Source organism: Anoplopoma fimbria, chromosome 20 (genome assembly GCF_027596085.1).
Source record: "Anoplopoma fimbria isolate UVic2021 breed Golden Eagle Sablefish chromosome 20, Afim_UVic_2022, whole genome shotgun sequence".
Taxonomy (NCBI): Eukaryota; Metazoa; Chordata; class Actinopteri; order Perciformes; family Anoplopomatidae; genus Anoplopoma; species Anoplopoma fimbria.
In genome coordinates, this window is record NC_072468.1 from 10347152 (window position 1) to 10372117 (window position 24966).

Genomic DNA, 24966 nt, shown 5'->3' on the forward strand with positions numbered 1-24966 from the left:
AAGGCGCGGAGGCATAAAAACATGCACTAAAATTGAGAAGCAATGCATTTAAATACAACACAAAATAATGTAGATGTTAAAATAAAAAATATAATATCATGTATATAACATATAATAAAAAGGAAATTATATATAAAAAATAACACTGTGCTAGACAAAAAATAAATAAATATATATACATATAATCCTCTTGGCCTTTTTTCTGCACCACTGGGTGCTCCTCTCTGGAAGCTGTATTTGGAATTTGAAACTTTAAAATACGTCAACAGCAAATGAAAAGTCTACATTCAGATCTAAGTTCAAAATAATTATGAAACACTGCAGTTTTGTCCCCTTCAATTCAGTAGAGGCATGTCTGGACATTTTCCCACATTCCTCTTTAGAAAACTACTCCATCTCTCCAGCTGCATGGAGACTGTGAGGGAACAACAGTTTATGTCAAGTCCAACTACACATTCTGGACTGGACTGCATGTCCACAAACCTCCCACACAACTGTCAAGAGCTTTAGTGGTCTATTCATTTTTACCACTTCCTCTATTCAGATTTACACATTTTTATGACTGACCTTTTTCCCAGAGGGCATTTGTCTTGTTTTATAAAAATATTGTTAGCTTAAAACTGACATTTGGAGAAAATGCTTGTGGCAACTTAATTTTTTTAGTTTGGCAGTTTATAAAAAAAATTGTTCTGGAGTCTCACCCTATTGGTGGTGTATACCATCACACACTGCAACTTTTCTTTTGTTTGCTAGCAGACAAAAGTCACAAGGAGAATTGTTTTCCCCTCTGTTGGCACACTCAAATACAGTTGCTTTGAGAGCTCCTGTGCACCTTTACCCCGAAGGTTCATGTTCATGTTTTTTTTTTACGACGTTCATCGTGTTGGTTTTTATTTCAGACTAGGTGGCTGGTCCTCTATAAAACACTACAAAAAACTCTGACCAGCTGTCTGTCCAACACTGTATTTGACCTAAACATACCCGCCACGCCTTAGTTTAACACACGGATGACCTCGTCCGGATTCTCGAGTGACTTCTACGAACAGATGGCTGCTGAGTGATGATTTAGCTGTGTCACATGATAACGGGGGACTCAGTTATGCAATAAAATATTTGAGGTTTTACATTTGTACTTTGTGAGTTTCTCAGATGTTGGTTTGTTCTGCTCCATTTCCTCTCAACCATTAACTGCTAACTGTAAATAACTGGACAGCATGGAGTAGCACAGAGTTTATTAAAAAAATAAGTAAACGTTTACATTATATAATTTATTAGCAAATGACCCAATCAAATGCATGTTCACAGTAAAAACAAACAAGATGGAGGAGATTAAAAAGTGCACTCTTGTTCACGGGATCCGTTCAGCACATAACGTCCTGGAATTCAAGATGCTTATCTGTAAAAACAAAAAACAAAGTGATACAGATTCAGAAAGTTAATTTAATGCTGATTCATGGTCTGCACATCAAACTTGTAATTCAAGGGCTGTAAAGATCTCCAGACAAGGGCAACAAGCAAAAACCACGTCTTTGTTTTTTTTTCTTTTTACTGCAGTTTGAATCATTTTCAGTCACTGTCTGTTCTACGACAGCTCACCTGTTTCTCCTCAGCAGACATCACGCCGTGCACTGCCACTACCTGGTACTGTTTGTGCTTCAGGCTGCCGGAGAACTTCCTGACGTGGCGGACGGCTGGTGAGACAGTGTCCCTGCTCAGCAGCTTCCTGGTGTCTGAGGCCGAGGTGCCGGGATCCAGAAGCAGTAGGCACAGGCTCCCGTTCTTCTTCTGCTCCAAGCCCACTATAGAGCGGCTGTGACCTGTGGGAGGACAGCAGGTTTTTTTGACCTTGTCAGAAGGTAAAAGTGTTTGTAGCGGTTATGAACGACCACACTTGAAGGTAGGGTTAAAAGTCGGGATTCATGGGGGGGATTGGGGGGGATAGAGCGAATATGTATAATGCATTGGGGAATTCAAACGGGATCAAAAGTCTTATGGTGGACACTGGAAGGGGCGGGACTTGACTCTCTTTTTAATAGACCTCAGAAGACAACGAGTCTTACTAGTAAAACGCCATGAACAAACCTACTACATGCCAATGAGGAATTGTAATTAACCCTCTGAACCCCAAGCAGATTAGGTCTTTATCTGCTCCGGTCACATTTATTTTTACATTACATTACATTACAGTCATTTAGCAGACGCTTTTATCCAAAGCGACTTACAGGAAGTGTATTCAACATAGGTATTCAAGAGAACTACTAGTCACCAGAAGTCATAAGTGCATCTCTTTTCTTAAACAAGCATCTAAAAGCATAAACCAGAGCAAAAGTACAGTGCAGAAGCAAACTACTACGAAAACAATAATTGCAACAAACTAATACGAATACAATAAGTGCTACAAACTAATACGAATAGGATAAGTGCAATAAACTAATACGAATACAATAAGTGCAACAAACTGATACTAATACAATAAGTGCAACAAACTAATACGAATGCAATAAGTGCTACGAGGAAGGCTCAGGGTAGTACTTCATGAAGAGGTGAGTTTTCAGCCTGCGCCGAAAGATGGGCAGCGACTCTGCTGTCCTGACGTCAGTGGGGAGTTCATTCCACCACTGAGGGGCCAGGACAGAAAAAAGCTGTGACCGGGTGGATCGGCCGCAGGGACCTCTGAGCGACGGGGCAACCAATCGCCCCGAGGCAGCAGAGCGAAGTGGTCGGGTGGGGGTGTAGGGCTTGACCAAGGCCTGGAGATAGGAAGGAGCTGTTCCTTTCACTGCCCTGTAGGCTAGCACCAGAGTCTTAAACTGGATGCGAGCTCTTACAGGGAGCCAGTGTAGAGAACGGAGAAGGGAAGTTGTGTGGGAGAACTTGGGGCGATTGAACACCAGACGTGCTGCAGCTTTCTGGACAAGCTCCAGAGGTCTGATGGCCGATGCCGGGGCTCCGGCAAGTAGTGAGTTGCAGTAGTCCAGGCGGGAGATGACCAGAGCCTGGATGAGCACCTGCGCCGTCTCCTCAGTGAGGAAGGGGCGAATCCTCCTGATGTTGTAGAGGAGGAATCTGCAGGAGCGTGTGACCGATGCAATGTTTGCTGAGAACGACAGTTGGTCGTCCAGGGTCACACCCAGATTCCTCACAGTCCGAGTTGGCGTCACCACGGCATCATCAATGGTGATGGACAGGTCTCGGTGTGGGCAACCCTTCCCCGGGAGGAACAGTAGCTCGGTTTTGTCCAGGTTGAGCTTCAGGTGGTGTGTCGCCATCCACTTCGAGATGTCAGCCAAGCACGCAGCAATGCGTGCCTCCACTTGGGTGTCACCGGGAGGAAATGACAAGACCAGCTGGGTGTCATCGGCATAACAATGGTAAGAGAAGTCATGCGAGCAAATAACAGAACCCAGGGATGTTGTGTAGAGCGAGAAGAGAAGGGGGCCCAGAACTGAACCTTGAGGAACCCCCGTATTCAGCATGCGTGGTTCCGACACGGCCCCCCTCCATGTCACCTGGTAGGATCGACCTGTCAGGTAGGATGCAAACAGGGAGAGTGCAGAGCCTGAGACGCCTATCCCCTCGAGGGTGGAGAGGAGGATCTGGTGGTTCACCGTGTCAAACGGCGCTGACAGGTCCAGGAGAATCAGGACAGAGGAGAGAGAGTTCGCTCTTGCGGCGTGAAGCGACTCTGTCACCGCAAGGAGGGCTGTCTCTGACGAGTGACCCACCTTGAACCCGGACTGGTGGGGGTCCAAGAGGTTGTTCTGGGGGAGGTAGGAAGACAGTTGTTTAGAGACAGCGCGTTCAAGTGTTTTGGATAGAAAGGGTAGAAGAGAAACCGGTCTGAAGTTCTTGACATCAGAGGGGTCAAGTGATGGTTTTTTCAGAAGGGGGGTGACTCTGGCAGTCTTGAAAGCCGAGGGAAAGCATCCCGAGACGAGAGATGTGTTGATTAAGTGGGTGAGGAAAGGAAGGAGTTCAGTCGCAATAGACTGAAGAAGAGGGGAGGGGATCGGGTCAAGGGAGCACGTGGTGGGGCGGTTAGATGTAACAAGGTCGAGGACCTCGTTAGGGGAGAGGGGAGCAAAATAGGGTAAGATGGGGTGTGGAGACGGAAGGGGGAGCTGAGGGGGAAGAGCTGGAGAGGGTAGAGAGGGAGAGGGTGGACAGGGAGAGGGGGGCTGAGAGAAGGAGGATCTGATATCGTTTACCTTCTTGTCAAAGAAGTTGGCGAAATCATCAGGGAGAAGGGCTTTGATTTTCACTGCAATAAAAAAGTTGTGCACCTCTATGGAAACAACACAATCCTGGCTAGAAGTAGAGAGAACTCAAAAATGTATTTTGTGCAGTATAACAAGAAAAAAAAGCAAGTTGAATTTCTTTGATAATTTATTTTACAAAAATTGAATATGTATCCAACATTTTTCAAAGTTGCACAAAATCTTTGTCACGTGACTGTTGGTCTTAGCCGAATCATCATGGCTCCTAGTTGCGCTGAATTGAATTGGCAGAATTTTATGGTTTTTTACAGGATCTGTTTAGATTGGTACGGTTTATTTGGGCCAAAATTCTAAACGAGACATGTAGATAAAACGTTTTGATGGAATATCTAAGCTTGGCTTAAGTTGCGGTATCTGCTGGAAGCTTTCGTCACCACACCTCAAGGACCATCATAAAGATAAGAAATCTGACGCATATTAACGTTTTAACAGCTGTCTATGATCCATGGTGTAGTTTTGCCAATAGTTTAAAGAAAACGTGCTTTTCCATCCCGCCAGCGGGTTTTGGGGTTCAGAGGGTAACCTGTAAAGTCATATCTCATATTCATGGACTACTAAATTGCCTTTATACAAGCCCTGTTAAGAAAGAAGTCAAGTAATAAATGTATAATAATGAAACAAAGGTTTAATATCCTGTAATCAATTTCATTTTAATGGCAATATATATACTCAATTGAGTATATATGTATATTGTATTTATATAGTATATATAGATTTTTAAATACTCCTGTTCCGAGGCTCATGGTATGTGGCACTCTTTTGCATCTAATATAAAGCGGCAGAGAACAAGGTTGTTACATCGCCGTGTGTTTTTACAGGCTTCTATGTGCATATGTTTTCAGTTTGTCAGTCTCTCTGCTGTGCGGCGCTCTATCGGTGTGTCAGCGAGCAATCAGAGAAACAGACGGGCACAGTGTGAGCAGACAGGAATGTGCAGCAATGTGATTTCAAATACATCAGTGGGAACAGGAAACCGGAACTCTGTTTTCACGCTGAGTGACTAGAAAAACTTGCGTAAGTCTTTGGAAGAGAGCCCGGAAAGAGAGTGTAGAGGGGGACAGGGAAAGGTCACTAGCTAACTAGAAGCTTTGCATCAACATGCCCAGAATTATTCAATCTCATTCTGTATCAAAGGAACAAAAACTCAAAGTTCAACAGACTTAAAACTCAATTAAAATAATGGTCAAAATCGATGCACCAGAGGGCAAGACATCCGGCTTTTACTCCCTGGATTCTACAAAATACCAAATGCGACTTGATATGATATTTTCTATAGACACTCACGGCCTAGTAAGCCCTCATTTCTTTCAAACTCCTCACCACCAGTTAGTAAAACAATCTCAACTCAGCATCAACAGTTCCATGAGAACCGAGCAAAGCACATCTGCTGAACACTGTGGGAATCAAAAGGTCCAGAACAAGCAAATAAATTGACCTTGAGTTTGGATTATTTTGTGAACTATGTTTTCACATGCTGAGTAGTTCTACTCATTACGAGGCTGAGTACTCCTTACTATGTTTAAAGTCTAAAGGTCTCCTTTAATGTCTCATGATATTACTTTTTGCCAGTTACATCATTAGCCATTTAAATGTTTGAGGAAACAGGACTACATTGTTATGTGAATAAAATTCCAGGGTAAAACCCAGAAATCCTCCAATCTGAGTGAAGTAAAATTACAGTTCTATCTACAAGCAGTTCTAGCTGTTTACGGAATAATCTTGACATCTTAGTATGCTGGACCAACCGACAGACCAACAATACCATCTCTATAGCAATACCGCTAGTTTGGCTGAAAAGCAATAGTGCACACTGCACCTTGTGTTGTGTCAGTCAACCTGTATATTGAAACCTGCAATTAGCCCTACATTACAACACTTGTAAAAGATTAACCAGGTAATAAAGTTTAATGTTCTTCTATGTTTACACTTCCAAAAACGCTTTTCAAGCAATTTGGGGGATAACGTTAGCCTCGATGGAGTCAGTTCAGTCTCAATATTTATGAATGCACGCAGAAGGATTCACAAATGTATTCGTGATTTATATATGAATGACTCAGGCCAGAAAACAATATCCAATCAAAGAAACATGTACATCTAAATGTATTAAGACCTCACCAATCCCGTACTGCTATATAGTTCCTGGTGAGAGAGGAAAAGAAGAACCCAAAGATCACTGCTGAGCTCCAGAGATGCAGTAGGGAGATGGGAGAAAGTTCCACAAAGTCAACTGCAGCCCTCCACCAGTCGGGGCTTTATGTATTCCTCATGAATGACTCAGTACCAGAAAACAATATCCAATCAAAGCATGGTACATCTAAATGTATTAAGACCTCACCAATCCCGTGCAGCCTGCTATATAGTGTGCGGAAGGAATATGGCAGGTAATGTTGCTGTGTACCTTGGTGCTGCAGGTAAAGCGGGGGCAGGGAAGTTCGGATGAGTCTGGGGGGCAGCCTGCCGCTCCTGCCGGACTGGAAGTACTGCTTCACCCACTCAAACAGCCGGGGGTGGGTGTCCCCTGGGCCTGTCGGCTTGTGGAAGTCAATGATGCGGGCACTAAAAAAACAATACGTTACAAGCCTTAGTGTTACATTACATTACATTACAGTACAGTCATTTAGCAGACGCTTTTATCCAAAGCAACTTACAATCAGTAGTATATTACATATCATTCACCCATTCACACACTGATGACAGGCTACCATGCAAGGTGCCACCATCAGACTCTAACTAACATTCATGCAACATCCAGTCCACACCGATGGCTTTAGGGTTAAGTGTCTTGCCCAAGGACACATCGACTGCCGAAGCCGGGTATCGAACCACCGACCCTCTGATTGGAGAACTACCTTGCTCTCCACTACGCTACAGCCGCCCCTTACATTGAACTGAAGATATGAAGTCACTTAACTACAACTAAAATGTGACCAGAATGAGAGTCTGGAGCTGTCACTGAATGGACGACAATTGGACAAAAAGGAGCTGCAGCACTCCCCCTTAGCAGGGAAACCGGGGGGGGCCCTCCTGGAGCCGGACATTGTAAGGAAGCTGCTGCAAGAATCTGGCAGCCGGGCCTCGTCGGTCCGGCACAGCATCAAAGAAGGTCAGGGAGAGGCTGCCCTGTGGGCCCTCCACCCGAAGGGTAGAAGGGGGTACTGCTGAACAGACCTGGTAAACCCAAACGTGTTGTAAGGGGGCATTGGGAAAACCTGGCTGAGTCCACAAGGTCAATAACTCCCACCTCCACAATAATTTTCTCTTGGGGGAGGTTGGGGATGTGGAATCTGAGTGGGCCATTTTCAAAGCCTCAATTGTGGAGGCGGACAAAATGAGTTGTTATCAGAAGGTTGTCTGTTCCTGTCATTGCAGCAACTTAGGAACTAGTCTATCAGCCTCCTCCTTTAGCCCGACGGACTCCTAGGCCTTTCTGGCTTGGTTTGCCGAGGGGTCTCTGGAAGCAGCAGAGAGGTAAAAGAAGGGCTGGAGGCCAGAAGGGCTGCTGATTCAGAGGTAACCGAAGCAAAAACTGTAGTAGGAGTTTGGGGAGGGTATGAAGAAGGACTTTCGGTTGGCCTCAAGGAAGATCTTACAAACCGTCAAGATAACTCTGGAAGGAAAAGCAGGGCCTTGGTGTGGCTGTATTCAGCAGGGTAGGAGAACTGCTGATCCTGACTGGGGAAATTATCATGAGGTGAAAAGATCACTTTCAGGAACTCCTAAACCAGAGCAACAAATCCTCTGTTGAGGAGGCAGAGTTTGCTACGAGCCATCCGGTCCTTACATAACTAGAGCGAGAGCCGTGTCTGTATTACCGACAGGAAGTCAAACACACTCTCAGTGGGAGTTGGGCTCCGCCAGGTTGGTCCCTTGTCACAGCTTCTGCTTGTGATTTTCATGAAAAGAATCTCAAGTCACAGCCTAGGGAAGGAGAAGATTGTCTGGTTTTGGGGGACCTTGCTTCTCTGCTCTTTGCAGATGATGCGATTCCGTTGGCTTCATCAGACAGTGAACTTCGGTACACACTGAGGTGGTTTGTAGTTGAGAAGTGAGGATGAGTGTCAGCAGAAGTCTGAGGCCATAAGTTGCTTCCTCTGGGTTGGGAGTAAGTTGCTGTAACTGGGGGTCTTGGTCTCGAGTGAGGGTAAAATAGAGATTGATTGGTGCAGTGTCTGTTGTGGTCAACAGGGGCATGGGCCAGAGGTCAAAGCTTTTGAAATACAAGTCAATCTATATTCCAACCCTCATCTATGGTCATGAGAGAGTTGGAGAACTATTTTAATCCCTGCAGGAAATTGTTACTGGGACAGCAGCTTAAAGCAGATAACTCAAAGATAAAGAGCAAACAATGTATACTGCTTATACTGCTTATCGAATGATGTGCCAAAAATTTAAACTGTTAAGTTGTAGTGCAGTTATGGATCAGATAATCTTAAAAGGATGAAGGTGAATGAGTCCAGGGGAAGATTGTTTGTATTTGCCTTGTGTGAGGATTTACCTCCTGACCCTCCTGTCCTGACACAAAGGGAACTGGTTCAACACCGTATTTTCCTGTCCTGACACAGCGGGGACTTGTTCACCTCCTGACACCTTGTCCTGAGACAGAGAGGACTGGTTCACCTCCGGATTGCTTAATCCTGACACAGAAGGGACTGCTTGTGCAGGGAAATAGGACCTGGCAGGAAGATCCTCATCTAGTGGTCCTTCCAGTCCTTCCAGCTGATCCTGATCAGTTACAGAACGTGCGCCACTGTCTGACCAGGAAACTGTTAAGAAGATGTGAATTATTTTCAATGATGCACAACGACATGTGCAGCATTCTCCACCGCCAACTCTAACAGCCACGGGGTAGTTCCCAGAACATCGCCGGCCTTTCTGGTCTGTGTTACATTTCCAGTCCAGTCAGTTAAGGAGGTTAGATATCGTGAGGGAGCTTGGTAAATAGCCGCCAGTTGAGGAGGTTTGGGCATCTGATCAGAATGCCCTTCCCTTCATTCGTTACATAATGCAGCTTTAGGTTGTTTGCTTTAACAAACTAATTGGTGTCATGCTCACCTGATTCCTTGGAAGGTGAGGAGGGTGTAGATCTCTGTGGCTCCGATCCAGGCTTGTGTTCCCTGCAGCCGCTGGTTGAAGTGGGACGCACCATGCGGATCCAGCCCTGCTTTCCAAGCCTCCTCGATCATACTTTGCACCCGAGGGATGCTAGGCACTTCCTTCTCTGGAGGAGAAGGAGAGCGTCAAGTAAATGGGAAGAACTGATATTGGTACAGCTATAAAGTTGTTACTGGTTTATTCAAGTTTATCCGCCATACATTTCACATGGTTATCATACATGGCTAACTGGCCAACAGCAGGTGATGTGATGTCACGCTAGATAGTTCCAGGACGGCTACAGTGACCCTTAGAAGCAGAGTGTCAGTCATTGCTGTTGTTTTGCAGCCACTGTCAACAATCATACAGGAGGACAGATACTGATCTCAACAACAATAGTGCACCCAGATCAGAATGCAGAACAAGGACAAGACGTGATGTGCTTTGAGTAAACAGCGTGGTTGTAGACACGCCCCAAGCTTAAAGAATGTGATGTGCTTTATCATGCCCGCTGACCACGTACCATAGGATGTCTTTAAATTGTTGTTATGTTTCTCGAAATTAATTCGGCATAAAAAATCATAAAAAGATTATAACACAGATGACACAATCTGCATCTTAAATTAATTCACTATTGGATTTGTGCTATGTTGGAAGAACTCAGCAACTACTACGCCAAAGCGTATTTCCCTCAACCTCATAAATAATTTATTTAAAACAGGCTTATATTTGAGACCCTGACTTCTGATATATTTTAGTAAGAAGCATCCCCGTTTTCTGACCTGCCCGTTTTAATTGACTGTTAATGCAAACTCAAAACTTACGCCCTGTTTACCAGTATAAGGTCTGTTTCCACCGCATTAATTCAGTCATGTCATACTAAACACTTTATTTGTTTGTGCCGGAGTACTGTTTTTTTTTTTTTTTAAATCCACAAGGGAACATTATCAAAATCACGTTAGACAAAGATGGAGTGTCGGCAGGGAAAGTGCTGATTTCAGGTCAGATATTATGCAGAGTGATTGTGCACCTTTCAGGAGGGGAGCATATGCATCTATTGTGTGTAGAGAGGAGAGGAGCATCTGGATGTTTCTGTATCCACAGCCCCAGCCTTTATCCCCCGCTGACGAGCAGTAGTGGTCGGTGTCAGCGCTCAGCCACACGTGGACAGAGTTTTTGCATTCCGTCTGATAATATTCATACAGTGCTCGGACCACACCTAGACGGGGAGGAAACCAGTTTAGCTCAGTACATTCCAGCAGCGGTCAGCAGTGTAACTGACACACAGCTAAACCAGAAGGCATTACATCACACTGACCAATATACTTTAAAGGTGACGACAGCTTAATTATGTATCAATGAATCATTGTGGAATTAACATTCTGAGTGATAAATAGAAGGGGACAGGTCATTATTTTTTCAAATTCAACTAAAAACTTACTTAATATAATTAATACAATGCTACAGCAAGCAGTATTGTACAGCACAATACAACGCAACAATGATACATTTAAATAAAAAAAAACTACAAAAGTAGCAGATATGTAAAAACAATGAGAGCATGTCAGAGATGAGGTAGTAGGATTACTCTCGATTACAGCTTTGGTTTACTTTAAGCCATTTCTTAAGTTTATTTAAATACTTGAGATCCTAATTATGAAAGGATTAATTAGCAGGTAATGCCATGTGCTTTGGTACTGTACATGCACAGTTGACATGCTGAGCGTGGAGTAGTGCCAACTCAATAGGCACCCGCTGACTGACATTAGCAGTCTATGAGATAACTTTTAGAAGCGTTCATTTTGAATAACTTAATTAAATGACAAAAAAATAGACTGGCAAAAAAATTTGAACAGCTCTTGTAAAACTAAACACGGCAAAGGCTGAGCCGAGCTGAAATGCTAAAGAAGCCGACATTGAACATATTTAAATGGCAGTATTGCCAAAATAAAAGGCAAAAAATGTAAAGCCCCATAAGTGGCCCCTATAAGCTTCATTACAACTACCAATACAAAAAAATCTTGAAAGAAACACTATGCTGCAATCCAAATTCCATACAACACAATTTGCAGCTAACAATGCTAACAGTGCTAACAGCACTAACAGTGTTTGCCATATCAGGAACCCGAGGGTGGGCGCTACGCTTCAAAGCTTCATATGTCCCTTCATATGAGCGCAGTGCAGAGAGGGGGTGATTAGCTAAACAGTGGGGCTTATCAGAGAGACTCTAGCCAGCCTCCGTACACTACGCCTCATCATCCACACACATTTGTACATCGATGGCAGAGGCCACCATGCAAGGTGCCATCTACCAGACATTATGATATTGACAGTGTAACCACACAGATCTACATTCCTCCCACTGCATGCCTCACTCAACTGATTTTCAGAGCCGACAATGGATTGTATAAACTACTGAATAACGCACAGGGGATTAGGCGGATTAATACACACTCACACACACGTATGCGTGGCAAGTATTTTTGTAGCCTATCCCACAACCAGACAATGACAGATTAACTAAAGAACATTTTGTGAATGTTGAGGGAATGCTGAAGAACTGGTTTGGGATAAAGACTGAAAAAGGGAGTTGACAAATGCTGGGAATCTGAGAAATGGGCAGGAGCATGAACATTAGTCCTGATTTATTGATTCCTTTTTCAGCAATTATTTTTAACAACTCAACCATTTGATGATTTGATTATGCATTTCCCTTGCAAAGACTGCAGTACTTAACTGATAAACCGTTAGTAACCATAAAAATGTCCATTGGCTTTTAATTCCAAACTGTTTAAACTCTGCAGTGGATATCCAAAGTTGTCCTAAGCCCCATTCTGGAGTCCCCCAAGGCTTATATTTAGGTCCTACTCTCTTCTCTCTATAATAAAAATAAATGGTAATTTCAACCAAAAAGTTCCAGAAATTATGTAACCAGAGCAATTATACCAAGGACCTAGAGAAGATGGGGAAAGTTTATTTCTGCACAGTGGATAAGAATATTTGCTGTGTGACTGTAACCGATGACTGAGTTGACTAAACCTACAGGATCTTTGGTGTATTCCTTTAAACCAGCAGTGTTGTGTTGTGTGCTTTTGCAAAATTGTGATTAAATGACGTGAACAAACATACCTTGAGTTCTGGTTCTGCCATCATCAACCCCTAAGGCCAGCGACTCCATCATCTCAGCCCTCTTACAGTGGAACTCTGCAGGGGCCATTAGACCCCTGGACACAGCCCTCTCCATGGTCCTCTCCATCTGTCTGCTGTAGCCCCCGCTGCCGTCCAGACCAAACTGCCTCTGCACAAACAACATCCCAGTGGTCCGGTTGAGATATATTATATTACATATATTTATATACCGGTACTGTCATTTACTAGTAAGTTGGGTGTCTGTTTGGAGTATTTTGACACGTTTTCTGCTGTTTTTGCTCTTTACTCTAGCACACTGAAATAAAACCGTGACTATGATGATGCAGTAGGGCTCCACAGTTTATCGTTTTTTTGATTGTCATCACAAAGTCAACTTGCTCCTTCAAAAAAAAGTAGAAAACTGCAACAGACTGGTCAGTTTGTTCAAGAAAAGAATAGCAATTTTTTTTTTACAGTAAGCAATTAGATGTATATTAGCTAATTTTACTGAAATTAGCAGAAAGGCTTAACTGAGTACACTTAATTATCTGTTTATCTATCGCAAATAATATTGTTATCCCAATACACAATGCTATTGCATATTGTCATCATATCGTGCGGCTAAAAGCTAAAAGTGACACAAAGACAGCCCTACAGGTTAAACAGTAAAGGAGGGAATTGTAGTTCTTATAAAGTATACGTACATGGCACCCAAAATGTTTGAACAGGGCATGAGAATGAAAGTACTTTAATTTCACCATGTTCATCCTATATGAAAATAAACCCTTAAATTAATTCTAATAAATTGGAACTCCAACAAAAGTGCATCACTGTCCAAACAGTCTGCACAGTAGGTCTCATGTAGAATCCAGACCTGCAGCTTCTTGAACTCCTGTCTCTCCTGCTGGGCCTCCTCCAGCCTCCTCCTCTGCTCCTCCTCCTGCTGAAGCTGCCTGGCCAACTTAAGGTCAGAGCCGGGGCTCCCTGCAGACGCACATGTGAACCCAAGGCTTAGAATGATATAAGATATATATGAGTTTTCATTACATTAGACAGATACATAAGACAGAAGTTGGAAACAAATAAGTTTGATAGAGCGACCTGAGTGACTTATGCAGCAGGGGAGTATGAACATATGCCCACCTGCAGAGTTCACAGCTGCCCCGTGGTCTAAATGCAGTTCCACATGTTCCTGCAGACAGAAGCTGTCACTGCAGACGACAGCGCACATAGGGCACTCAAATCTCTCCTCTCCTACAAAACAGATGGGAAACATGGGTAACCCATGTAAGTTTAAAACATATTTCATATGAGATTTGACAGCTGAGACGGATAGGCTAATGGTCTTTTCTCCGGTCCAGTCTGTAAAACATCTGTGTAAAACACCTTACACAGTATTAACCATTCATGTTCCTGCAATTCTACTGTACAGTTGTTAAGATCACCAAAGCACTGTGAAGCCTGTCTGAAGCTTAAATGAAATAGTTGCTTAAATATTTGTGTAGCACGATTAACAGTGAATCAAAACCCGAATTATCTGTTGATATCCTGAAAAATGCAATTCGTACAACTCATTGTCTTTTCTGTCTGCATGCATATGAATATGCATAGAAGGTGTGAAACATTTGTAAGATAATCAGAGGGAAAAATAATGTGACTGAAATAAAAGTTTGCAGATTAACCCCAATTCATACATTCAGCCACACAGTAGGAAAACACTCTACCCCCGATCGGGAGAAAAAAAGGTTGGTTGTATTTTTTAATAAGTGAACTTTAAATTCATTGATTTACTTGATTTCACAGTCAGCATGGGTATCAGGAATTTACAGACCTTCACGCTGTTTGTTTGTGTCACTGAGTGTTCCTAAAAGCCAGCAAACAAATCCAAGTGGGAATCAAGTGGGGATTAGTGGGCAAAGGCTTATAAAGACCAGTGCACAATGTGGCAGCCCAAACCCTTTGGGGGCTGGAGCCGATCCCAGCTCTCATGTCCTCTTGCTGTGAGGCGACAGTGATAGCCAACAAACCACAGTGCAGCCCATAAAGGTTTTTAAAAGGCCTTAAAATAACAAAAATGAAATAAAATAAAAAAACTAAGAAAAGACACAATACTCAAACAATACAGTTCTGTCAGAGGAGACACACCTGAGAGTCTGCTGGCTGAAGGTGATGCCATGGCTGGGGAACACGCCTCCAGAGTTGACCCTGAACAAACAATCAGTCATGAATAAAGGCACATCATGTACAATTATTTGGCTCAGGCTATTATGACAAGGCCTTAGTTACTTAACGACTAAAAAGATTTAATAATAATCACCCTGCTTGCTTTATGTGCTCATTTCGTCAGTCATGACTGATTTAAACTAGCCGAATAAAGACTTGTTATTGGACAACATAGACTTTCATATTACCCAGCAAGCATCATTGCAGATCTCTGTGTGACAAAAATGCCAAAGAAATTGAGAAATTATTCACTTTTTTTTATAGTTTATTTATATTTTATGTAGCATAAACATATCATTTTGCTATAGAATGCAACTGACTGAAATTTCTATGATGCCAACCATTGCTTGTAAGGGCATTTTCATTATTGGAAAGCCTGCTCTCTCTATGGGCCCCCTCATCCCGGGGCCCCTATATTACCGCCCCTGACTGGGTAGGTATCTGTGCCCTTTGAGAAATTTGCCCAGAATTTACAGATTAATAAAGTGCCGATAACAATAGGGGACAGAGTCCATCCATCCATTTCCTTCCGATTATCCGGGGCAGCAAGCTAAGGAGGGTCCTCCAGACGTCCTTCTCCCCAGCAACACTTTCCAGCTCCTCCTGGGGAACCCCGAGGCGTTCCCAGGCCAGACGAGATATATAATCTCTCCAGCGTGTTCTGGGTCTACCCCGGGGCCTCTTACCAGTTGGACGTGCCTGGAAAACCTCTAAAGGGAGGCGTCCAGGAGGCATCCTGATCAGATGCCCGAGCCACCTCAGCTGGCCCCTTTCGACGCGAAGGAGCAGCGGCTCTACTCCGAGCTCCCTCCGGATGTCTGAGCTCCTCACCCTATCTCTAAGGCTGAGCCCAGCCACCCTACGAAGGAAGCTCATTTCGGCCGCTTGTATTCGCGATCTCATTCTTTCGGTCACTACCCAAAGCTCATGACCATAGGTGAGGGTTGGAACGTAGATGGACTGGTAAATCGAGAGCTTTGCCTTTCGGCTCAGCTCCTTCTTCACCAAAACGGTCCGGTACAACGCCTGCATCACTGCTGACGCTGCACCGAACCAGGACAGAGTGAGTGAAGAAAATGTTCCATCCATGGCAGCAGAGACGCAGTTCTGAGTTCACACCAAAAGACTTCGCCTCAGTTTACTCGCAAGTCCGTTTGTGTTTTTTCGCTTCATTCGCGACGCGCCGCAGAGGGGGAGGGGCTTATCTCCATGGAAACCGTTGTCATCTCATCCATTTATTTCCGCCGTCAACCATGGAAGAAATAACAAATATTGCTGCATTGTACTTGTTGTGGAAGAACCAAAAACGCCGGAAAATCAAACGCCGTCGTGTCTGGGTACATAGTATCCTAGGATGTCCACAAACGGCAACAATTAATTTTTCTTCCATCGTTTCTGATCCACCAACGGCAGGAGGCACTGATGACGTCAGTGATGACGGTAGAGGAATCTCAACGCTGATTGGCTTTCGCAACTCAGCGTCACGCGAATTTTTCGCCGGCGATGAAATATTCGCGTCAGTGCATTGACTTTACATGTAAACTGAACGCGCGAAAAATTCGCAACGCTTTTGGTGTGACAGATAGTTTACCTTCAGCTGAGCGCTGCTCCTGCAGATGTAACTCCACATGCTCCTGCAGGATGAAACAGCTGCTGCAGACCAGTGCACACATGGGGCAGGGGAACAGCTTCTCTGGAACAAATACAGGACAATTTAATTGAAATGCTGACTCTTGAGCTTGAAATAAAGTTTGAAATAGTTCAATCACCTTTTCCTGGTGAAGACAGCCGCTTCTGTTTGGCTCCCCTGTGCTCGGATTTAACCCCATCTTTGTCCTCATCACAGTGCCGGACAGCCTCCTGTCTTGTTTTAGGGCTCCTTGTGACGGATGCAGCCTCCCCAGTGGACGAACCTTCACTGTCTGGTGTACTATTATATTTAGGCCGGACCAAGTCTCTGGTGACACGAGAGGCACCGGTGGGTGCTGCTTCACCAGCCGAGGACTGAGGCGTCTGGGGCTTTTTGCTCCCGGTTACTCCAGTGTCTGTTCCAGCTGAGCAGCAGCCCAAAGTGGATGAGAAACGGTCCGGATCCTGCGCTCCGCGCTGCTTCTCTGGATGGGCGGAGCTGATGTGGAAGCAGAGTTCGTCGTAGGACACACCAGACAGGGGACACAGTGGGCAGTGCATGTCATTTTCCAGGTGGCTGAGTAGGAGATGCGTCCTCATGTCCTCCTCCAACATAATGTCCTCACCGCAGATTTCACAGGTCAGCATGGCTGCAGCCTACACACACACACACACACACACACACACACACACACACACACACACACACACACACACACACACATTAGATACTTAATGGCTTGCTATCACACCTCAGTGTCAGAGGCACTGAGTATGGTAATGTGTCATGTACTGAAAGTTGGTAGTGGAAAAGCATAAACACAGATTTAATTATTTATAATAAAATATGCCAAAACACAAACTTGACTATGACTTCCTGAAGAGTGGCTATTTATAGTGCTTTTCGCACCCAGAGATTGTTAAAGGATGCTTACAAAGCTTCCACATCAACTGAAATAAATCTGAAATTGGGAACATGATTCTTTAGACAATTAAGTCTTATATAATCATCAATTGTCATTAACTTATTATCCGCACAGATACGTCTGTGTTTTAGAAAAAAAAAGTTGGAGTAGCAGACGGTATCAGTGCTATCAAACACCGACGGACGCTGTAACAATGTGTTATTGGAAGAATGGTGTTATGTCTCATAACGTTGTGTCGCACCGTGAACACCGGTAGCTAACGTTAGTCAGACCTGGCACGTCAACGACGTCCAGACTGACACGTCTTTGTCTAAATACGTCGACAATCTACTCACGGTCGATGCAATGAACTCAGTGTTTATAGCAAGGTAGAGCTATGTTTCGCTTTTCTTTCTTCACGTTCAAAACCTTGCGTAAATGTAGGTTCATGGCGTCGTGCTACCAAAATAAACCGTAAGACTTCCGGCTTAAACTTTCACAATAAAACATTTGCCAACGAGAAAAATATAAATAAAAGTTCAAATCGTATCATAGTTTATGACCATAAGAGTGATCTTTTTTTTTATTAGCTGGAAATAACATTTGCACTGTTATTATAAAGGATATAAAGATTAAAACATTAAACCAAAGTGGCCCTAAATAACATTCCTTGCTCTCTAGGCAAATCCAAAATCCCTCGTGCCTTATCCTGACCTTTCACCTGGCTGAAATAAAGGGGGATGCGGTTCTTGGCATCTAAAAAAATCAGCTCCACCAGATAGTGCATCCTTTCCTTTAAGTTTTCTTTCTGTGGAAACACTTGTGTCAAATGGTTTAACAAGCACATATTCTGCCCTGAATAATAATTAAATGTACACAACAATAAAATCACATTAGTCAGTAAGGCTAAATTCAACAGCAATTCATAACGTGACCAATAAAAGGTGCAGTCAGGTGACTCTTGCAAAATAATTCGTGATCTGAATAAGACCAGACCTGATTAAATAAAGTCTATCCACTACCGCCACCTTGTGGACGCACAAAGAAGATGTTGCAGTGAGAGCACCGTTGGCCACGATCAGTGCTCTAGAAGCAAGTGTGTAATTGGTGCTGGATTATTCAGTGTGCTTTAAAAATAATCCCTAAGAGTGCAGGAGCAAGACAAGCCAAGAATGTAGGTGGAATAGCAACTATAACAAAAGTAAAAAATAATGCAACTAGGAATCTCAATAAACTTCACTCTTAGGATGCTTTGATCCAGTATAAAGGGGAATTGTAAGGAGAAGTATTAAAACAGTGGCGGAAGTGAAGTACAGATGTCTGGGACATATTTAGAAGAATTGGGTGATAAGAAGGAATTATGAATTAGCAGTGATGAACAGTGGTGACCAAGTGTCTGTCAACTTTTAGGGAAAATACACAGCTCAGATAATCTAACAGAGGAGGAATCTTAACGGAGAACGCCAAAATATCGGAGAAACAGAGAAGGGGTATGTAATAAAATGATGGCACACATGACAATAATGGTGTCAACACTGTCTAACAGAGTTTGGTATACCGTCCAGCTTCCTTCAGCGTGGAAACAAGCAATAATAATGCCTGTTCTGTCTACCTACAGACATATTGCCTTGACTTCCCAGTAATGTCAAATCTATTAACTGGGTTAATCTTCAAGGACAATATGATACACATAAGTAGTCGGCATAGGATTACATACATTAAAATACAACCCACCACTTTCAAATACTTCCAGTCTTCCCTGGTCATTCCCCTTGCCAATTATAGTTATCAACACATAGCAGGAATTGAGGGACAGGTCGGAGAAACCTTCAGTATGGTGTATAGTTCAGAGCTATTTTTTTCAGACTCTGTGTTTATAATCACAGATGGCTCCATAGATCCTGGTTCAGGGTGTGCATGTGCAGCAGTATGTATCCCAGTGAGTGAGCCAATCATTAAGAAAAGAGTGTCACACCATTTGTCAGATACCACAGAGATATTGGCAATATTATTGGCCCTGCAGTGGATAGAGGAGAGGAGATAATCAGACCGTAAAAAGCAGGCAGATCATCACTTAGAACTTAGAAAGACATTACAGTATTGGGATGATAATGAAACTAAGAGACTTCTATATATAATATGCAAAGACATATTGGTGCTGAGAGGACAGTCGGCATAAAATGAAGAGAAGAAAACATCACTAATCGTCCAATACTAAGTCATACAGGTCTAAATGGAATTAACCCATTGACCAATCTATGAAGAGGTTATAATTGTTTTTCAAGAGGTAAAGATAACTCTTTTACTTTTGTATTGAAGCAAAAAGGAGAAGATCTTCATGGCAATCAGAAGTGAAATGTAGAAAAAAATGGTTAAACTTATGCAACTCTGATGACTTTATTTTGTTTCATAGTATAGATGGTTGCAGGTGGACTGGTGTTTACACTAACTGTATGAACTATAGGAGAGTTTCCTTTTTTTGCGTTTTTGGTGAATACCGCCATCTACCGTTCAGGAGTACGTGGAACCGGATCGTGTTTATTTTTGTCTGTAATCCTAACAGCTTTCCAGTGTCAATGCTAACTATAAATATAACAATATACTTTAAAAAAGTGTATTATATTATTATTGTATGATTTTTACTTTAACTGTCAGCTGTGTTGTGTGTTAAGATGGATATACAGAACAACCGAGAGAACATCTTCTCTGTGCTGGAGCTCTGAAGGAGGATATATTTTCTTATTACCTGCTTCATTGTGTTTAATGTTGCTGAATATTGAAAGCGAACCAAATATTTTAGATTCAGTGGACTCTTAAATTTCGTTACAAAAAATCATGAAATTATAGGATGTGATCTGTAATTGACATGGCGATTCAGACATCATTCAGTGTTATTTACACTTCCTGAGAATATCTTTGTCTCTGATGTACAGAACTTTAGAATACCTGAAGCTGAAATTATAGCCCAATGAAGGAGCTCATTTGTCAGAGAAAAGCCATGAGGTGTTGGGGGAGGAGCAGCTGACTTGATGGAGAAGAGGACAAGATGAAAGGGGAGGTGGATCGGAAAAACACTGCTGTCTGTACTCAGGTGGAATCTGCAACAGTCAAATAACATGACATTAATATTTGAACAATTGTGTGTCTGATGGGCTTTTTTTTTGTCTCCTTCCTTCAGAAAACGCCGCAGGTACAGCTGGAGAAACCCAAGTTGGCTCATCAGAAGCAGCTCAACCACATCAGAGACAAGATTGATGTTGATAGAAATCCCAGAGAAAGAAAACACTAGTAAAGGAAAATATTCTCTTTTTTATTTGTTTTCAAAGAAAGCTAATTTATCCAGCATTTGATATAAAGTAGATGGTGTAGAATGGAACCAGTCAAAATTGTGTAAATGTCACTGTTTTCTGTACAGACTGCTGAATGAATAAATGGAGGTGAAGGGCCTGGAGGAGACAATAACTGGAGCGCATGGAGCAAACATTTGGTAGCTAGTAGGTAGAAATAGTTGTAGTAATAGCTGAAGTTGTTGCAGTTGTAGTTGTTGTTGTCATAGCAGTTGTTTAAGAAATGTTAGTAATTGTTGTGGTTGGAATAGTCATAAAAATGTCATATGTCATAGTACCATATGCTATAGAAAATTATAATAATATGATATGCACTTAAAATGTCAGTATAGTATTCCATAAAAACGCCAGTGTCAATAGTGTTTGTCAAAAAAGGTAAGGTATAGAATGACAAATAGTCATAATTAGAATGTCTAAAAAAGTCATAAAAAGTGATGAAATGTGGGAAAAAGTCAAAAAAGTAATTATATAGTACAGGGTGTTGAAAAAGGTATAATAAAATCATAGTAAATTATGTCCAAAAAAGTCATAGTACATCCAAAAAGTCAGCACAGTATGTCAAAAAAGTATTTAAAAAAACATAGTATAGCATCTTAAAAAAGTCATAAAAAACATTTTTTGTCAATAAAATGTCATAGTATGTTGAAAAAGTCATAGTTAGTCTTAGCCCATCCTGAAACTTGCAGCTTCAGGATGGGCTAAAAAGAAACAAAAAACAAAAGAACTAAAGGCAAACTAACCTTACCTAGCCAAATAAAACAAAAAACAAGTTGCATGTTGTATGTCAAAAAAAGTCACACAATAGGATGTCGACAAGATTCAGAGTATAGTATATGAAATAAAGGCCTAAAAAGTCATAGTATAGTGTGTCGAAAAAAAATAATTAAAAAGTCAAGGTGATATATATATATCAAAACAAACAAAAAAAAGTAATCGTAGAGTATGTTGGAAAAAAGTCATAGTATAGCCATGTTATAGTATGTCGAATTAGTAAAGTTAAAGTAGAGTATATCTGAATAAGTCATTCAAAAGTCATAGTGTGTTGAAAAAAAGTCATAGTATAGTATCTTCAAAATAGTAAAAAAAGTATATACTATGGTATGGTATATACAAACTATATAATATACCATATATAGATATATTGAGAAAAAAAGTCATGGTATAGTTTATAAAAATGATATACTATACATGTAAATATATATAAAACGTCAGAGTACAGTTTGTTGGAAATAGTAATAGTTTAAATATTGAAAAAGTAATTAAAAGTTTTTTACATACCATACTGTAACATTTTTTTGAAATACTATACTCTGACTGTTTACCACATACTATACTTTGACTATTTTCGACATACTATGACTTTATATTTTTTGGGGATTTACAATACGATGACTCTTTTATTACTTTTTTATTTATTTAATGCTTTGACTTTCTTTTTTTCGACATACTATACTACGACTCTTATGACTTGTTTTGACCTACTATGAAAGACTGTAACAGTGACCAGGGTGACTTTCTACAACAAGGCTTTTAAAGATATTCTGAAAATAGTTTTATTCAGTCCATTAAATGGACGTTAATCTTTGCCTGTTTGGATCCTGCAATCAAATTCAACCAAATGATGTCTGGAGATAATAATACATTATTTTGAGAAGGCCATAAAAATTGTGAAGGCATGTTTTGCCTGAAAAATAATTTAAAATTGTGCATATATATTGTTTTATACTTCAACCGTTGCCCCCGTCAAGCCTAAATCTCAGATTTTGCACTTTGTTTTATTATCAAAATGTGTAAAAGCATTAAGCATGGTTGCTAACATTCTGTTGATTCATCCCCGTTCCTATTTAAAGCTAGGGTGGGTAATTTCTTTACTGTAATATTTGGCAAAACTGTCCTAATAGCCAGTCAGCTATATGTAGGTGAAGTGCTCTGAGAATATCTGCTCATAACTTTGCTCTCCCCTGCCTCTGTGGGCCGCACCCAAAAATTGCCACCGCTCATGTACACTTTGACCAATCAGAGCGAGGCTCCGATTCTCCGTTCTTATTGGCTGCGGAATCGGACATGGTGTTTCGTCTTCCTATCAATGTAACTGAATTCACATGAACGCGCATAACTGACGTTCGGTGGGAGGAGCTACAGCAGGTAGCGTGGCAGGGAGAGGCCAGAGAGCACGCGACGGAATCTCAACGGCTGTTTTCTCCAAAATCGCCCACCCTAGCTTTAAGCTAAAAATAAGCTTTTAAAAATGCTATAGTCGTTAACTTTGACAACTTGTAATAATACGAAAACAGATCCCTTTGTTATTTGTTTATAGCAGCTGGTCTACAGGGCTGCAGAATAATTCAAATAATAAGGAAATAAAAGTTTATATTTTAATTTTTAGTAGTTTTAATGATGTATTTATAAGCTGCTTAGAGCTAGTGTAATTCATCTCTAATATCTACTTATGTTGTTGTGAAAACATCTTCTTCAAACAACTGTATTTATTAAACTTTCTCACCATCACATTTTACCAGATTACATTTGTACACATCGTAACATTATAATTTGTCTTTGCCGGATACGAATTTTCACTTAACAGAGCCTGAATGCATCATAATGTAACTAATGGAACCTTTGTTCGTTAGCCGTTAGCGGTGTTGCAAACGTAACTAGTTCTTCTCCTGTCAATTTAAACACGGATTGGTTGTTTACAATGAAACATTATCAGAAACAGCTATTAGAAAAGCATAAATACAGATGTCCTGATCACATATTTTACTGAATATCTTTATCTTTAAAACTGTTTAGTGTTCTTTATCAATGTGTGAGTATTTTAGACTGTAATACTTAACTGCTATTCTAAACTGAGATTTTTATATGCATGCATTTTTCTGCAGAACTGATCGAAATGGCCCAAACTGTGCTGATAACTGTATTTGAATCATAGATCACTTCAAATAAAGTTAATGTGGGGGTGCATTATTCTGCAGAAAAGATTTAGCTCTTTGCTATTATAAGCTGTGTCCCAATCCAGCGGCTGCATCCTTCGGAAGACGCAGCCTTCGCGGCCTCCGAAATGAGACGGCCTGGTCTACAGAGAATTTCCTGTTTGCGTCACCAGCTTTTCCCGCCCCCGCCCTTTTGCCACTCCCTTCTCCTAGCAACCAGCTGCGGTTGTCATAAAAGAGTATAAAAGAGATAGCCAGATAAAGCTAACTTAAAAGATTAAAATGGAGCCAGACATGGTCATTTTCTTTTTTTTGTTCCAACTAATGTTTGAAGAAATGCTTAACTGCCGGCGACACAGGCGCATCATATACATCAGGCTGAGAGGACCATTTTTGTAAGGTAGTTACGACGGGCCCCAGTGGAAACTACTAGTTAGAGAGAACATGGACACACCAACACACATATAGAGTCAATGTTTAGCATGAAGAGTGTATGACAATAACTTGAAAAAATTATAATAATATAAATGTATATATACAGCGGGTAAAATAAGTATTGAACACATCACCATTTTTCTCAGTAAATATATTTCTAAAGGTGCTATTGACATGACATTTTCACCAGATGTCAGTAACAACCCAAGTAATCCATACATACAAAGAAAACCAAACAAATAGGTTCAGAAATTAAGTTATGTGTAATAAAATGGATTGACACAGGGAAAAAGTATTGAACACATGAAGAAAGGGAGGTGCAAAAAGGCAATGTGATGGTGAGAAAGACACCAGCTGAAATCTATCAGTAATTAGAAAGCAATCCTGCCCCTTGTCAGTGCAAATTAATATCAGCTGGTTCAGTCCCAACTGATGGCCTATAAAAAGGTGTCTCATTACCAAGTTGTCACACAAGAAACATCTCATGATGGGTAAAAGCAAAGAGCTCTCTCAAGACCTTCGCAACCTTATTGTTGCAAAACATACTGATGGCATTGGTTACAGAAGGATTTCTAAACTTCTGAATGTTCCAGTGAGCACTGTTGGGGCCATAATCCGGAAGTGGAAAGAACATAATTTCACCATAAACCGGCCACGACCAGGTGCTCCTTGCAAGATTTCTGACAGAGGAGTGAAAGAATTATCAGAAGAGTTGTCCAAGAGCCAAGGACCACTTGTGGAGAGCTTCAGAAAGACCTGGAATTAGCAGGTACAATTGTTTCAAAGAAAACAATAAGTAATGCACTCAACCGCCGTGGCCTGTATGCACGCTCACCACGCAAGACTCCATTGCTAAAGAAAAAGCATGTTGAAGCTCGTTTAAAGTTTACTGCACAACATTTAGACAGGCCTGTGAAATACTGGGAGAATATAGTCTGGTCAGATGAGACCAAAATTTAACTCTTTGGATGTCATAATACACACCATGTTTGGAGGT

The 24966-nt window shown here is 41.6% G+C and overlaps 1 protein-coding gene across 3 annotated transcripts; it reads right to left on the minus strand.

The window, feature by feature from the left end:
- Positions 1–1221: 1221 nt before the first annotated feature.
- zufsp (zinc finger containing ubiquitin peptidase 1) lies at positions 1222–18047 on the minus strand. Of its 3 annotated transcripts, none has more exons than XM_054621380.1 (12): positions 17969–18047; positions 16490–17006; positions 16312–16413; positions 14643–14702; positions 13641–13751; positions 13372–13481; positions 12498–12666; positions 10399–10587; positions 9330–9495; positions 6676–6833; positions 1597–1817; positions 1222–1396 (listed from the first exon to the last, which is right to left on the minus strand). In XM_054621380.1, the coding sequence occupies exons 2-12, from the start codon at positions 16995–16997 to the stop codon at positions 1349–1351; spliced, it is 1842 nt and encodes a 613-aa protein (XP_054477355.1). In that variant the 5' UTR covers positions 16998–17006; positions 17969–18047; the 3' UTR covers positions 1222–1348. The 3 variants fall into 3 exon arrangements, with proteins under 3 accessions (XP_054477355.1, XP_054477353.1, XP_054477354.1); XM_054621378.1 differs by lacking the exon at positions 17969–18047 and adding an exon at positions 17611–17736; XM_054621379.1 differs by lacking the exon at positions 17969–18047 and adding an exon at positions 17517–17561.
- Positions 18048–24966: the final 6919 nt, after the last annotated feature.